Genomic DNA, 15,000 nt, shown 5'->3' on the forward strand with positions numbered 1-15,000 from the left:
AAGGCCCGGTCCCCCATGGTCCTTGGTGTTGGGGACCCGGAGGAGCGAGCTGTTTGTAGATCTGAGGGTGCAGGTGGAGGTTTGGGGAGTAATGAGTTCTTGTAGGTACGGAGGTGCATGTCCATTTATGCATTCATGGGTGAGGAGTAGGACTTTGTAGTCAATCCGGGTTGAGACAGGGAGCCAGTGGAGTGAGAGAGAGAGAGAGAGAGAGATGGATAGAGAGAGAGAGAGAGAGAGAGGTAGTCTTACTCTCTGCACTTCCATATTAATACTCACATTCCTCGAGGCACCGGCCGAGGAGGTGGAGTAGCAGCCATCTTTGACTCAAGCCTATTAATGAATCCTAAACCTAAACTAAACTACAACTCATTTGAAAGCCTTGTTCTTAGTCTTTCACATCCAACCTGGAAAACATTACAGCCAATTCTATTTGTTATACTGTACCGGCCACCAGGTCCATATTCAGAATTTATATCTGAATTTTTCCTCCTATGAATCGCCACCTTAACGTGGTGGAGGAGTTTGAGTGGCTCAGTGATCCTGGGAGCTATGTTGTCCGGGGCATCAGCCCCTGGTAGGGTCTCCCAAGGCAAACAGGTCTCGGGGGAGAGCCCAGACTAAGAGCGGTTCAATAAACCCTGATGAATAGCAGCCCACGGACTGAAGCTACCTTGCCCGGACAAGGGAAACCGGGGCACCCTCCCGGAGCCAGACCCAGGAGGGGAGCTCGTCGGCGAGCGTCTGGCGGCCGGGCTTTCGCCCATGGGGCCCGGTCGGGCTCAGCCCGAAAAAACACCATGGAGCAGCAGTCACCCTGTGGACCCACCACCCGCAGGGAGAATTATCGGGGTCAGGTGCTATGTAGACCGGGCGGCGGGCCAGGCGGGAGACCTGGGCGGGCCGATCGCCGGCGTCATAGACTAGCTCTAGGGTAGTGGAACGTCACCTCACTAGCGGGGAAAGAGCCTGAGCTGGTGCAGGAGGTGGAGCAGTACCAGCTATATATAGTTGGGCTCACCTCCACGCACAGCATGGTGCGTGGAGGCTCTGACTGTTGTTTGTGCTTATGCACCGAACAGCATTTCGGAGTATCCGGCCTTCTTGGAGTCGGTGGGAGGGGTCCTGGAAAGGGCGCCGCCTGCCGACTCCATAGTTCTCCTGGGAGACTTTAACGCTCACGTGGGCAATGACAGAGAAACCTGGCGGGGCGTGATTGGGAGGAACGGCTTGCCCGATCTGAACCCGAATGGTGTTTTGTTGTTGGACTTCTGTGCTAGCCACAGTTTGTCCATAACGAACACCATGTTCGAACATAAGGTGGCTCATAAGTGTACCTGGTACCAGAACACCTTAGGCCGGAGATCAATAATCGAATTTGTAATCGTATCATCTGATCTGCGGCCGTATGTCTTGGACACTCGGGTGAAGAGAGGAGCAGAGCTGTCAACTGATCACCACCTGGTGGTGAGTTGGATCAGATGGCGGGGGACTCGGCTAGAGAGACCTGGCAAGCCCAAACGTGTAGCGAGGGTGAACTGGGAACGTCTGGCAGAGGATCCTGTCCGGGAGGTCTTCAACTCCCACCTCCGGAAGAACTTCTCACAAATCCCGAGGGAGGCTGGGGACATGGAATCCGAGTGGACCTTGTTCAAAGCCTCTATTGTGGACGCGGCTGCTCGGGGCTGTGGCCGGAAGGTCATCGGTGCCTGTCGTGGCGGCAACCCGAGAACCCGGTGGTGGACACCGGGGGTGAGGGAAGCCGTCAAACTGAAGGATGAGGCCTTTCGGGCCTGGCCGGCCCAGGGGTCTCCTGAAGCAGCTGACGGGTACCGGCGGGCCAGAAGGGCTGCAGCTGCGATGGTCGCGGAGGCTAAAACTCGGGCATGGGAGTTCGGGGAGGCCATGGAGAAGGACTTTCGGTTGGCCTCAAGGAAGTTCTGGCAAACCATCCGACGGCTCAGGAAGGGAAAGCAGGGTCTACCCCAGGCTGTTCAAAGCAGGGGGGGAGGAACTGCTGACCCGGACTGGGGACATCGTCGGGCGGTGGAAAGAGCACTTTGAGGAACTCCTAAACCCGGCCAACATGTCCCCCGGAGAGGGGGCAGCGCCGGAAGACTTTGGGGTGGTTTCACCCATATCCCTGGCAGAGGTCGCTAAGATAGTCAAAAAGCTCCTTGGTGGCAAGGCGCGACCTTCACGGACAGGATATCTAGACGCAGCCAGGGGCGGAGAGGATCCGGTTCGGGAGTCTCGGGTTCGCAGATGATGTGGTCCTGTTTGCCTCCTCGGAAGGCAAAGCTCTCCATTTACTGGTCGGTCTACGTTCCAACCCTCACCTATGGTCACGAACTCTGGGTCGTGACCGAAAGAACGAGATCTCGGATACAAGCGGCCGAAATGAGCTTCCTCCGTAGGGTGGCCGGGCTCAGCCTTAGAGATAGGGTAAGGAGCTCGGACATCAGGGGGGAGCTCGGAGTCGAGTCGCTGCTCCTTCGTGTCCAAAGGAGTCAGCTGAGGTGGTTCATCTAGTCAGGATGCCTCCTGGACGCCTCCCATTAGAGGTTTTCCGGGCACGTCCAACTGGTAGGAGGCCCCGGGGAAGACCGAGGACACGCTGGAGGGATTATATCTCCCGGCTGGCCTTGGAACGCCTCGGGATCCCCCAGAATGAGCTGGAAAGTGCTGCGGGTGAGAGGGAAGCCTGGGTCGGCCTGCTGAACCTGCTGCCACCGCGACCCGACCCCGGATAAGAGCTGATAATGGATGGATGGATGGATATCTGAATTTTCAGAGTTTCTATCAAGTTTAGTCCTTAAAAGTGATAAGGTTATTATTGTAGGAGATTTTAATATTCATGTGGATATTGACAATGATTGCCTTAGTGCTGCATTTATCTCATTGTTGGACTCGATTGGCTTCTGTCAGAGAGTACAGAAACCCACTCACTGCTTTGGCCACACCCTCCACCTTGTTCTTACATATGGCATTGACATTGAGCATTTGGAGGTCTTCCCACAGAACCCTCTTCTGTCGGACCATTGCCTCATAACTTTTGAGTTTATACTCCCGGAGTATACACCGTTAGTCAAAAGTTTCTACACCAGATGTCTAACTGACAGTGCTGTAGCTACATTTAAAGAAGAGATTCCTTCTGCATTTGATTCAATACCACGTCTCAATGTGACGGAGGACTCCTGTGCTAACTTTAGTCCGTCCCAGATTGATCATCTTGTCGATAGTGCTACAGGCTCACTGAGAATGACACTAGACTCGATAGCCCCACTGAAGAAAAAGACAGTGAGGCAAAGGAGGTTTGCTCCCTGGTAGAACCCTCAGACCCGCGACCTAAAGCAAACTTCACGAAAGCTTTAAAGCATATGGCGTTCAACCAATCTGGAAGAATCACGCTTAGTTTGGAGAGACAGCCTTAAAACATATTAAAAGGCTCTCCGTAATGCCAGAGCAGCCTATTACTCATCAGTAATAGAGAAAAATAAGAACAACCCCAGGGTTCTTTTTTGTTAGACCTTAGTGCTGATAAAGGACTCATCTCTGTACTTGTTTTGTTAGACCTTAGTGTTGCGTTCGACACCATTGATCATGACATCCTATTACCTTATATATGCTTCCTTTGGGCAACAGGAAACACTCCATAAACTTTCATTGCTATGCAGATGATACTCAATTATATCTATCGATCAAACCAGAGGAGACCAACCAGCTCGCTAAAATTCAAGAATGTCTTAAAGACATTTTTCATCTTCGTAACATTTCGAAAATCAGGCACATCTCGTCTCAAAAAGATGCAGAAAAGCTGGTTCACGCGTTTGTTACTTCCAGACTAGATTACTGCAACTCCTTATTATCAGGCTGCTCTAATAGGTCTCTTAAATCCCTCCAGTTGATCCAGAATGCTGCAGCTCGTGTACTCACACAAACTAAGAAAAGAGATCACATGATTCCTGTATTAGCTGCTCTGCACTGGCTCCCTGTAAAATCAAGAATCACATTTAAAATTCTTCTCCTCACCTACAAAGCCTTGATTGGTGATGCACCATCATATCTTAAGGAGCTTGTAGTACCATATTGCCCCACTAGAGAGCTGCTCACTAAATGTGGGGCTACTTGTGGTTCCTAGAGTCCTAAAAAGTAGGATGGGAGCCAGAGCCTTCAGTTATCAAGCTCCTCTTTTATGGAACCAGCTTCCACTTTCAGTCCTGGAGGCAGACACAGTCACCTCATTTAAGAATAGACTTAAGACTTTCCTCTTTAATAGTGCTTATAGTTAGGGCTGAATCAGGTTTGACCTGGTCCAGCCCCTTGATATGCTGCTATAGGCTTATAGGCTGCTGGGGGATGTTTTAGGATACACTGAGCACCTCTCTCCTCTTCTCTCTCTACTTATGGATGAATTTACATCTCTCCATTGCACCTTATTAACTCTGCTTCCTCCCCGGAGTCGTTGTGACTTCACGTCTCATAGGGTCCATTGGACCTGGAGGTGTCTGATGCTGGTCCTGGGTACTTGCCCCTGCTTCCTGCATCCAGCCCCTGGCTAGACCTGGCCCCCTTCCCAATGGTCACATGACATCTATTGCTTCTGTCCATCCGGGGAGAGGGATCCTCCTCTGTTGCTCTCCTGAAGGTTTCTTCCATTGTTTACCCTGAAAGGGTTTTATGGGAGTTTTTCCTGATCCGAATTTGTGATTTTGGGCTATACAAAATAAACTGAATTGAATTTTATAGAGACATTAGAGACCAGTAGAGACAGAAGAAGGAGGTCTGGAAGCCGTTTTAAAGACTTTGGACTGAACTCAAGGAAACACTGTTAGTCCCGATGCCGTCATCAATACAGAGACACACCCTGAGATAAGGGGGGAGGAAAGGAAAGAACAGGAAATAGGGGGAAAGGAAGGACTGGAGGAGAAATAGACTTTTAAGACTTTTAATAAATAGAAATATATTTCAGCTTCAGTTTAAATCAGCGACTTCCTGTTTTAATGAGTCAAAAAATAAATAAAAATAATTTCCTTTCTGGAAGCTGCGAAAATGAACTATTGTTTGTTTTAGTTTTCACAAACTCTCAAACATCCTTTGTCTGTTTGTCTTAGAGATCGGGATCCAATCAGCAGCAGGATGATGAAGATGATGATGACGAAGACGATGAGTTCAGGTGCTGTCGGTGAAAACTTGTCCCAGGACGGAGAATCGGGCCCTGAACGGCTGGACGGGGCAGGACAGCGGGGGCGTCTTCCTCTCGCCTGGTTTCAGAGCGATGCTCTCCGATTGGCCGGGGGGAGGGGCTTCCGCCCGTCCGGGATTTGATTGGCCTTTGGGCTCCGACAGGCCCAGCAGGACGTCCCTGAGCTCCTGGCGGTCCTGGGCGTGGCGCCCGCAGCAGTAGAGCGCCGCCGGGTCCAGAGGGTGGGCCTCCGTGTTGAAGATGAAGCCGCCCGCTCCTAAAACGCAGCGCCCCCCCTCGCCGCCTTCCTCCCAGGACCCGTCCCCCTCGGCCCCCCCGCCGTGCAGGAAGTGGGCGGGGTCAAAGAGCAGGTAGAGGTACTTGACGGTCTCGGCCAGGAAGAAGGACTCCATCCGGTTGTCCAGCTGGTGGTCTCGCAGGTCTTTCACCTGCAACGACAACACTTGGATTTTAACTTTGGGCTTTTATTTTGTTAATAGATATTTACACAAAATAATAATAATTAGACAAAAAGAAAAAAAGGCTATTAATTGCCAATAATGTGCCAATTAAATGTAATAACTAAATTAATAAGAGCCTAATTTATGAATGTGAAGATTTCCTGTTTTAATCTTTGTGCATTTAATATCTGACAAAGTAAAACATTTTATAGACTAAATGATTAATCAACTCATGGAATAAATAAGTTATTGTCAATTAATAATCGTATGTAGCAAAGCCAGTAGATTATACATAGACGCATATAAAAGACATTTAGAGAGATTAATGTATTAAAGATAATCTTCACTACTATATTTTCATTCATGAAACTGAGAACCTAAGAACGAAGAAGTTTGTATCTACGTTCTTCATTATTGATTATTACATCCCACATTGTTTCCAGTGAATTATTAATGACTTTAAACTGTTAAAACTATTTCTAAGCTCTGGAAACAATATTACGTTTTTATTTATTTTAAATTCCATATATGTTTTGTTTTTTTCATTACGTCATGAAAGAGAAGTGAGTATTGATCAAAAAGGTCTGAGGGGTATTTAGCTGGTTGCAATCTGCTCCGTCACCACTAGATGGCACTAAACCTCACACTATCCCTTTAAGCGTGGCTAGAAGGTAGCGTGGCCTGGAGCTAGCGGGGTCTAGAGCTAGCGGGGCCTGGAGCTAGCGGGGCCGGGAGCTAGCGGGGCCTAGAGCTAGCGGGGCCTGGAGCTAGCGGGGCCGGGAGCTAGCGTGGCCTGGAGCTAGCGGGGCCTGGAGCTAGCGGGGCCGGGAGCTAGCGTGGCCTGGAGCTAGCGGGGCCGGGAGCTAGCGTGGCCTGGAGCTAGCGTGGACAGGAGCTCACGCTGGCGTATCCACAGGGCGTCTTGCTGATCTTCTCGATGGACTCCAGCGCGTCGAGGCCCAGCTGCAGGTACGTGTGGTCACCTGTGGCCCTGAACAGGTACATGGCGCTCTCGATCAACTCTGAAACCGCAAACACAGGAACCACTCAGCAGCCGCTTTCAAAATAAAAGCCTGGAAGACTTTAAATCCTTTACGTGAAGCTTTTTAAATGAACAGACTTTATTAACTTGTTACATCATGTCTAAGTGTGCCGATGTGGACTGTGGTGGACTGACCCGGTCTCAGGGGGTACCCCTCTCTCTTGTCCACAGTGTAGCCCTGAGGGATGCTGTAGAACTCTGGCAGGCCTCCAAACTGTCTCCACACAGAGTAATAGTTCTGGAAGGTTCTCACGGCGCTGTCCAGGTTCCCCAAGAGGGACTGGGGACACGTTAAGGGACACGTTAAGGGACGCATGAGGACACGTTAAGGGACACGTTAAGGGACGCATGAGGACATGTTAAGGGACACATGAGGACATGGGGAAACGTTAAGGGACGCATGAGGACACATTAAGGGACGCATGAGGACACGTTAAGGAACTCATGAGGACATATTAAGGGACACGTTAAGGAACTCATGAGGACACGTTAACGGACACGTTAAGGGATGAACGAGGACACATTAAGGACACGTTAAGGACACACTCTTGTTGTTGTTGTGTACCTGCAGGCCAGGCCAGAAGGCCTCCAGAGACTGGAAGACGGGCATGGAGACGGTTCCTTTGTGCATCTGGACCCACAGGTACCAGTCGTCGAACCGGGTGTAGTTCTGAAGGGCCCGGTCGAACTCTGAGGGGAGCAAACCGCCAGTGAGGGGTTGTTTCATGCATATAGTCTGTGTGGTGCCTTGCTCAACGGCCACTGTTGTTGTTGTCGTCATTACCCAGGAACATGTTCAGCAGCTCCTCGTCCTGCAGCATGATGGCTCCTTTCACCAGATACTCAAAGTAGGAGTCCACCCCGGCTCCGATGCCGGCGTCCTGAGCCACCCACTTCTTAGACAGGATGTCAATGTGGTTCCCCACCTGGACAGAGAGACAGACAGGTGGAGTGACAGACAGGAGGAGATACAGACAGGTGGGGAGACAGACAGGAGGAGATACAGACAGAGGAGAGACAGACAGGAGGAGAGACAGACAGGAGGAGAGACAGACAGGAGGAGAGACAGACAGAGGAGAGACAGACAGAGGAGTGACAGACAGAGGAGAGACAGACAGGAGGAGAGACAGACAGGAGGAGAGACAGACAGGAGGAGAGACAGACAGGTGGAGTGACAGACAGAGGAGAGACAGACAGGAGAAGAGACAGACAGGAGGAGAGACAGACAGGAGGAGAGACAGACAGGAGGAGAGACAGACAGGAGGAGAGACAGACAGAGGAGAGACAGACAGAGGAGTGACAGACAGAGGAGAGACAGACAGGAGGAGAGACAGACAGGAGGAGAGACAGACAGGAGGAGAGACAGACAGGAGGAGAGACAGACAGGTGGAGTGACAGACAGGAGGAGAGACAGACAGGATGAGAGACAGACAGGAGGAGAGACAGACAGAGGAGAGACAGACAGGAGGAGAGACAGACAGGAGGAGAGACAGACAGGAGGAGAGACAGACAGAGGAGAGACAGACAGAGGAGAGACAGACAGGAGGAGAGACAGACAGGTGGAGTGACAGACAGGAGGAGATACAGACAGGAGGAGAGACAGACAGAGGAGAGACAGACAGAGGAGAGACAGACAGGAGGAGAGACAGACAGGTGGAGTGACAGACAGGAGGAGAGACAGACAGGATGAGAGACAGACAGGAGGAGAGACAGACAGGAGGAGTGACAGACAGGAGGAGAGACAGACAGAGGAGAGACAGACAGAGGAGTGACAGACAGGAGGAGAGACAGACAGGTGGAGTGACAGACAGGAGGAGTGACAGACAGGAGGAGATACAGACAGGAGGAGAGACAGACAGGAGGAGAGACAGACAGAGGAGAGACAGACAGGAGGAGAGACAGACAGGAGGAGAGACAGACAGGAGGAGAGACAGACAGAGGAGAGACAGACAGAGGAGAGACAGACAGAGGAGAGACAGACAGAGGAGTGACAGACAGGAGGAGAGACAGACAGGTGGAGTGACAGACAGGAGGAGTGACAGACAGGAGGAGATACAGACAGGAGGAGAGACAGACAGGAGGAGAGACAGACAGAGGAGAGACAGACAGGAGGAGAGACAGACAGGAGGAGAGACAGACAGGAGGAGAGACAGACAGAGGAGAGACAGACAGAGGAGAGACAGACAGGAGGAGAGACAGACAGAGGAGAGACAGACAGAGGAGAGACAGACAGGAGGAGAGACAGACAGGAGGAGAGACAGACAGGAGGAGAGACAGACAGGAGGAGAGACAGACAGAGGAGAGACAGACAGGAGGAGAGACAGACAGGAGGAGAGACAGACAGGTGGAGTGACAGACAGGAGGAGAGACAGACAGGAGGAGAGACAGACAGGAGGAGATACAGACAGGTGAAGAGACAGACAGGTTACCAGCCCGATGTCAGACCGGGTCCCCCACAGGGCCCTCAAGGCCCTCAGGGCCACGTTCTCGAAGGTCTGGTCTCCGGTGAGCCGGCTCAGCGTGGAGAACTCCAGGATGAAGGTCCCCACGCCGGCGGTGCAGGTGACGGGCGTCTCGGTGGGACTGACCCCCCGCTGCAGGTTCACGGTGCCGTACGGCAAGCCGGAGGGGGTCTGGAAGGCTGCAGGGGACCAATCAAAGACTGCCGTTAGGTCTCTACTTAATAAGATTCTATTAAAGACTGCTGTTAGGTCTCTACTTAAAAAGATTCTATTAAAGACTGCCGTTAGGTCTCTACTTAATAAGATTCTATTAAAGACTGCTGTTAGGTCTCTACTTAATAAGATTCTATTAAAGACTGCTGTTAGGTCTCTACTTAATAAGATTCTATTAAAGACTGCTGTTAGGTCTCTACTTAATTAGATTCTATTAAAGACTGCTGTTAGGTCTCTACTTAATAAGATTCTATTAAAGACTGCTGTTAGGTAGACTCTATTCTATAGGAATACTATCTTATTTATTTAATTAGATTCTGTGATGTCATTGTGTCTCATCACCAGGCAACAGTCTCCTGGCGGCGTCCTCGGCCATCCTCAGCAGGGGGCCTGAACACGGCCAACCGGGCTCCAGATCCATCCCCCCCCGACCCGCCAACAGGTGAGCCGACAGCAGGCCGCCCACCACTACACACAAAGAAGAAGTCACACACACACACACACACACACACACACACACACACACACACACACACACACACACACACACACACACCTCTGATGTTGGTCTCAAACACGGACGCGTTGACGTCGATGTCGAAGTCCACCGTGTCCTGAAGCAGTGACGCGACGCGCTGGAACTCGGTCTGGTTCCCTAAAACCTTTCAGAGAAACATGTTTTTTCAAGGACACCTGAACGCAGCACGACAAAAGATACTTCTGAAAGCTTAATTCATGAGTCTCTCAGACCGTACCAGCAGAGTGTCGAGAGCATCGATCAGAGTGAGCGAGAAACTGTTGAGCCAAGATGGAGGACGAATATTTCATTATCGTCTGTTTTTGATTTGAGGAAATATTAATAACAATAATAAGTAAAATATATCAAACTAACGAATTGAGAGAAATGAAAACAAAAGACATTAAAAACTTGATGTCACCTTACCTGCCCCAGGTGTCCTGTCCGTCACAGGTGAGTGGGCGGAGCTCGTCGTAGGGGAAAGCGTTGTCTAGGTAACTGTTGTAGGCGTGGTAGAACATGGATTTGATGCGCTGCCTGAACAAAGAAGAGAGTGAGACAAGGGAGTGAGACCAGAGAGTGAGACCGGGGAGTTAGACAAGGGAGTGAGACCAGAGAGTGAGACCAGAGAGTGAGACAAGGGAGTGAGACAAGGGAGTGAGACAAGGGAGTGAGACAAGGGAGTGAGACCGGGGAGTGAGTCCAGGGAGTGAGTCCAGAGTGAAACTAGGGAGTGAGTCCAGAGAGTGAGACCAGGAAGTGAGACAATCTTAAATAAGGTTTTAGTTGAATATACTTGCATACTTTCTCCTCAGTAAGGTTTTAAATTATTAAATTGTTTTCAGTGTGGTATTAGTACCTTTACTGCATCAGTACTTCATCAGTATTTGTACTGCAGTAAACATGCCAGTACTCCTCTCAGGTGTGTTCCTGCTTGTTACCTGACAATACTTCTCCTACATCAGTACTTCTCCTCTCAGGTGTGTTCCTGCTTGTCTCCTACATCAGTACTTCTCCTACATCAGTACTTCTCCTCTCAGGTGTGTTCCTGTCTGTCTCCTACATCAGTACTTCTCCTACATCAGTACTTCTCCTCTCAGGTGTGTTCCTGTCTGTCTCCTACATCAGTACTTCTCCTACATCAGTACTTCTCCTACATCAGTACTTCTCCTCTCAGGTGTGTTCCTGCTTGTCTCCTACATCAGTACTTCTCCTACATCAGTACTTCTCCTCTCAGGTGTGTTCCTGTCTGTCTCCTACATCAGTACTTCTCCTACATCAGTACTTCTCCTACATCAGTACTTCTCCTCTCAGGTGTGTTCCTGCTTGTCTCCTACATCAGTACTTCTCCTCTCAGGTGTGTTCCTGCTTGTCTCCTACATCAGTACTTCTCCTACATCAGTACTTCTCCTACATCAGTACTTCTCCTCTCAGGTGTGTTCCTGCTTGTCTCCTACATCAGTACTTCTCCTACATCAGTACTTCTCCTACATCAGTACTTCTCCTCTCAGGTGTGTTCCTGCTTGTCTCCTACATCAGTACTTCTCCTACATCAGTACTTCTCCTCTCAGGTGTGTTCCTGTCTGTCTCCTACATCAGTACTTCTCCTACATCAGTACTTCTCCTCTCAGGTGTGTTCCTGTCTGTCTCCTACATCAGTACTTCTCCTACATCAGTACTTCTCCTCTCAGGTGTGTTCCTGCTTGTCTCCTACATCAGTACTTCTCCTCTCAGGTGTGTTCCTGCTTGTCTCCTACATCAGTACTTCTCCTACATCAGTACTTCTCCTACATCAGTACTTCTCCTACATCAGTACTTCTCCTCTCAGGTGTGTTCCTGCTTGTCTCCTACATCAGTACTTCTCCTCTCAGGTGTGTTCCTGCTTGTCTCCTACATCAGTACTTCTCCTACATCAGTACTTCTCCTACATCAGTACTTCTCCTACATCAGTACTTCTCCTCTCAGGTGTGTTCCTGCTTGTCTCCTACATCAGTACTTCTCCTACATCAGTACTTCTCCTCTCAGGTGTGTTCCTGTCTGTCTCCTACATCAGTACTTCTCCTACATCAGTACTTCTCCTCTCAGGTGTGTTCCTGTCTGTCTCCTACATCAGTACTTCTCCTACATCAGTACTTCTCCTCTCAGGTGTGTTCCTGCTTGTTACCTGACAGCAGCCATCTCCTCCTCAGTGAACTGACGAGTCGCCGCATCGCTCAGCACCCAAACACACAGCGTCACGAACACGGGAGCGCGCATGGAGGGAAACGAGCACACGCGGGAGCGAGCCGCGGGTGAACGCAGGTGCAAAGAAACGAAATAAAACCCGAAGAAATGAATGAAATGCAGCAGCACAGGTGGGTTCTCTGGTGTTGTTGTGTTAGCTGCCCGGAAGTGAACGATGTGCGCATGCGTCGTCCCGTTCACTGACGAGTCAATTAAACCGAGCTGCGTTCAAGAACACAGTGGATAATTTGTTTTTTCAGCAACGTTAGTGAATGTAAACACATCATCGTGAAAATCCCCCGGACAAACTACATTAAATGTTGAATATTAAATAACCGACAACAGACACTCAAGCTAGCTGCTGATTGGTAATAACCGACAACAGACACTCAAGCTAGCTGCTGCTTGGTAATAACCGACAACAGACACTCAAGCTAGCTGCTGATTGGTAATAACCGACAACAGACACTCAAGCTAGCTGCTGATTGGTAATAACCGACAACAGACACTCAAGCTAGCTGCTGATTGGTAATAACCGACAACAGACACTCAAGCTAGCTGCTGCTTGGTAATAACCGACAACAGACACTCAAGCTAGCTGCTGATTGGTAATAACCGACAACAGACACTCAAGCTAGCTGCTGCTTGGTAATAACCGACAACAGACACTCAAGCTAGCTGCTGCTTGGTAATAACCGACAACAGACACTCAAGCTAGCTGCTGATTGGTAATAACCGACAACAGACACTCAAGCTAGCTGCTGCTTGGTAATAACCGACAACAGACACTCAAGCTAGCTGCTGCTTGGTAATAACCGACAACAGACACTCAAGCTAGCTGCTGCTTGGTAATAACCGACAACAGACACTCAAGCTAGCTGCTTGGTAATAACCGACAACAGACACTCAAGCTAGCTGCTGATTGGTGGAAGACAGAACAACGGCTCTGGAATCTACGACGTGATCTCGGAGCGCACGTAAGGGCGACGTGCAGTGACGTCATCGCGCCCGGCTGTTGCCATGGACACGGCGTGGACACAACATAAAATCCTCCAAATATAACTGTGAGTACAACTTGGAGTATTTTGATGTACGTATTCATTTATCATCATTTATACTTTATTTTAACCTCTGAGTTTCCCTAAACGTTGTCTTCTTATTTTAAATTCGTATTTAACAATAAAGACAACATGTTTAGTTGCATAATAAAAGTAAATATAAAAGTGCAATCACTGAAATCTACTTAAGGTATCCGAAGTAAAAGTACTGTAGAATGGCTCCACTCACAGATGTGTACATTATTATTATAATATTAATATGTCTATATGTTTATATATAGACATATTAATATAATATGTATTTTTAGACATATTGATATGTATATATATATATAAATAGATGTGTATATATAGATATGTTACATATCTATCTTTATATAAGATATAAATATAAAATATGTATATATATATATATATAAACATATATCTAAAAAGACATTATATGAATATGTATATATATAAACATATAGACATATTCATATATATAAAAAATGCATATACATTTGAGAAAATATTAATAATATATTAATAAGACATATCGTTGTTTGTGTAAAACCTCACGTTTAGTCCTAAGAGATGGAGTCAAACAGAGAGGAGACACTAAAGGAGGAGGAGGAGGAGGAGGAGGAGGAGGAGGAAGAGGAGGAGGAGAGAGTCAGCGGAGCAGAGACGACGAAGCAGGAAGACGAGGGGCCGATTCATGATTCAGCTCCTCATGAGCTTCTTCTGTGAGTAAATATACACACTCTCACACTCACTCTCTCTCACACTTACACCCACTCTCACTTTCACTCACTCTCTCACTTTCACTCACTATCACTCACACTCACTCTCTCTCTCACTCTCTCTCACACTCACTATCACTCTCTCACTCTCACACTCACTCACTCTCTCTCACTCACACTCTCTCACTCACTCTCTCTCACACTTACACCCACTCTCACTTTCACTCACTCTCTCACTTTCACTCACTATCACTCACACTCACTCTCTCTCTCACTCTCTCTCACACTCACTCACTCTCTCACACTCACTCTCTCTCACACTCACTCACTCTCACTCACTCTCTCTCACACTCACTTTCACTCACTCTCTCTCACACTCACTCTCTCTCACTCTCTCTCACACTTACACCCTCTCTCACTTTCACTCACTCACACTCACTCTCTCTCACTCTCTCACACTCACTCACTCTCTCTCACACTCACTCTCTCTCACTCACTCACACTCACTCTCTCTCACACTCACTTTCACTCACTCACTCTCACTCACACTCTCTCTCACTCTCACACTTACACCCACTCTCACTCTCTCTCTCTCTCACACTCACTTTCACTAACTCACACTCACTCTCTCTCTCTCACACTCACTCTCGCTCACTCACTCTCGCTCACTCACACTCTCTCTCACACTCACTCTCTCACTCACTCTCACTCACTCTCTCTCACACTCACTCTCACTCACTCACTCACACTCACTTTCACTCACTCTCACTCACTCACACTCACCCTCTCTCACACTCACTTTCACTCACTCACACTCACTCTCTCTCACTCTCTCACACTCACTCTCTCACACTCACTCACTCTCTCTCACACTCACTCTCTCACACTCACTTTCACTCACTCACTCTCACTCACTCACTCTCACTCTCTCTCACACTCACTCTCTCACTCTCACACTTACACCCACTCTCACTCTCTCTCTCTCACACTCACTTTCACTAACTCACACTCACTCTCTCTCTCTCTCACACTCACTCTCACTCACTCACACTCACTCTCGCTCACTCACACTCACCCTCTCACACTCACTCTCGCTCACTCACACTCACTCTCG

The 15,000-nt window shown here is 48.9% G+C and overlaps 2 protein-coding genes across 6 annotated transcripts in view; one reads left to right on the top strand and one right to left on the bottom strand.

The window, feature by feature from the left end:
- Positions 1–4,973: 4,973 nt before the first annotated feature.
- On the bottom strand, positions 4,974–12,364 carry edem2 (ER degradation enhancer, mannosidase alpha-like 2). Of its 2 annotated transcripts, XM_034536362.1 has the most exons (11): positions 12,045–12,364; positions 10,307–10,417; positions 10,119–10,158; positions 9,920–10,025; positions 9,706–9,831; positions 9,118–9,329; positions 7,473–7,614; positions 7,254–7,378; positions 6,824–6,968; positions 6,547–6,668; positions 4,974–5,634 (listed from the first exon to the last, which is right to left on the bottom strand). In XM_034536362.1, exons 1-11 carry the CDS (start codon positions 12,134–12,136, stop codon positions 5,173–5,175), a joined length of 1,683 nt encoding a protein of 560 aa, XP_034392253.1. In that variant the 5' UTR covers positions 12,137–12,364; the 3' UTR covers positions 4,974–5,172. The 2 variants fall into 2 exon arrangements, with proteins under 2 accessions (XP_034392253.1, XP_034392254.1); XM_034536363.1 differs by lacking the exon at positions 9,706–9,831 and having other exon boundaries at positions 12,045–12,163.
- The window catches only part of ccdc135 (coiled-coil domain containing 135), a 13,263-nt gene continuing 10,382 nt past the window's right edge, over positions 12,120–15,000 (top strand). For 2 of the 4 annotated variants that reach the window (XM_034536340.1, XM_034536341.1), the window contains exons 1-2: positions 13,053–13,167; positions 13,729–13,889. In XM_034536340.1, coding sequence (XP_034392231.1) covers positions 13,738–13,889 — 152 coding nt within the window. In that variant the 5' untranslated portion in view covers positions 13,053–13,167; positions 13,729–13,737. Of the gene's footprint in view, positions 12,235–12,363; positions 13,168–13,728; positions 13,890–15,000 lie in introns of those variants that run through there. The other 2 variants (XM_034536339.1, XM_034536337.1) reach the window with 2 other exon arrangements.

This window comes from Cyclopterus lumpus, chromosome 7 (assembly GCF_009769545.1).
Source record: "Cyclopterus lumpus isolate fCycLum1 chromosome 7, fCycLum1.pri, whole genome shotgun sequence".
Classification (NCBI taxonomy): domain Eukaryota; kingdom Metazoa; phylum Chordata; class Actinopteri; order Perciformes; family Cyclopteridae; genus Cyclopterus; species Cyclopterus lumpus.

Excerpts from the sequence above, each read along its gene's own strand:
- edem2 (XM_034536362.1), bottom strand. The coding sequence starts at position 12,136 with ATGCGCGCTCCCGTGTTCGTGACGCTGTGTGTTTGGGTGCTGAGCGAT. Across the intron at positions 9,832-9,919 it reads GTTTGAGACCAACATCAGAG|TGGTGGGCGGCCTGCTGTCG; the intron begins GTGTGTGTGTGT and ends CTTTGTGTGTAG. Across the intron at positions 6,969-7,253 it reads CCTTCTGGCCTGGCCTGCAG|TCCCTCTTGGGGAACCTGGA; the intron begins GTACACAACAAC and ends ACGTGTCCCCAG.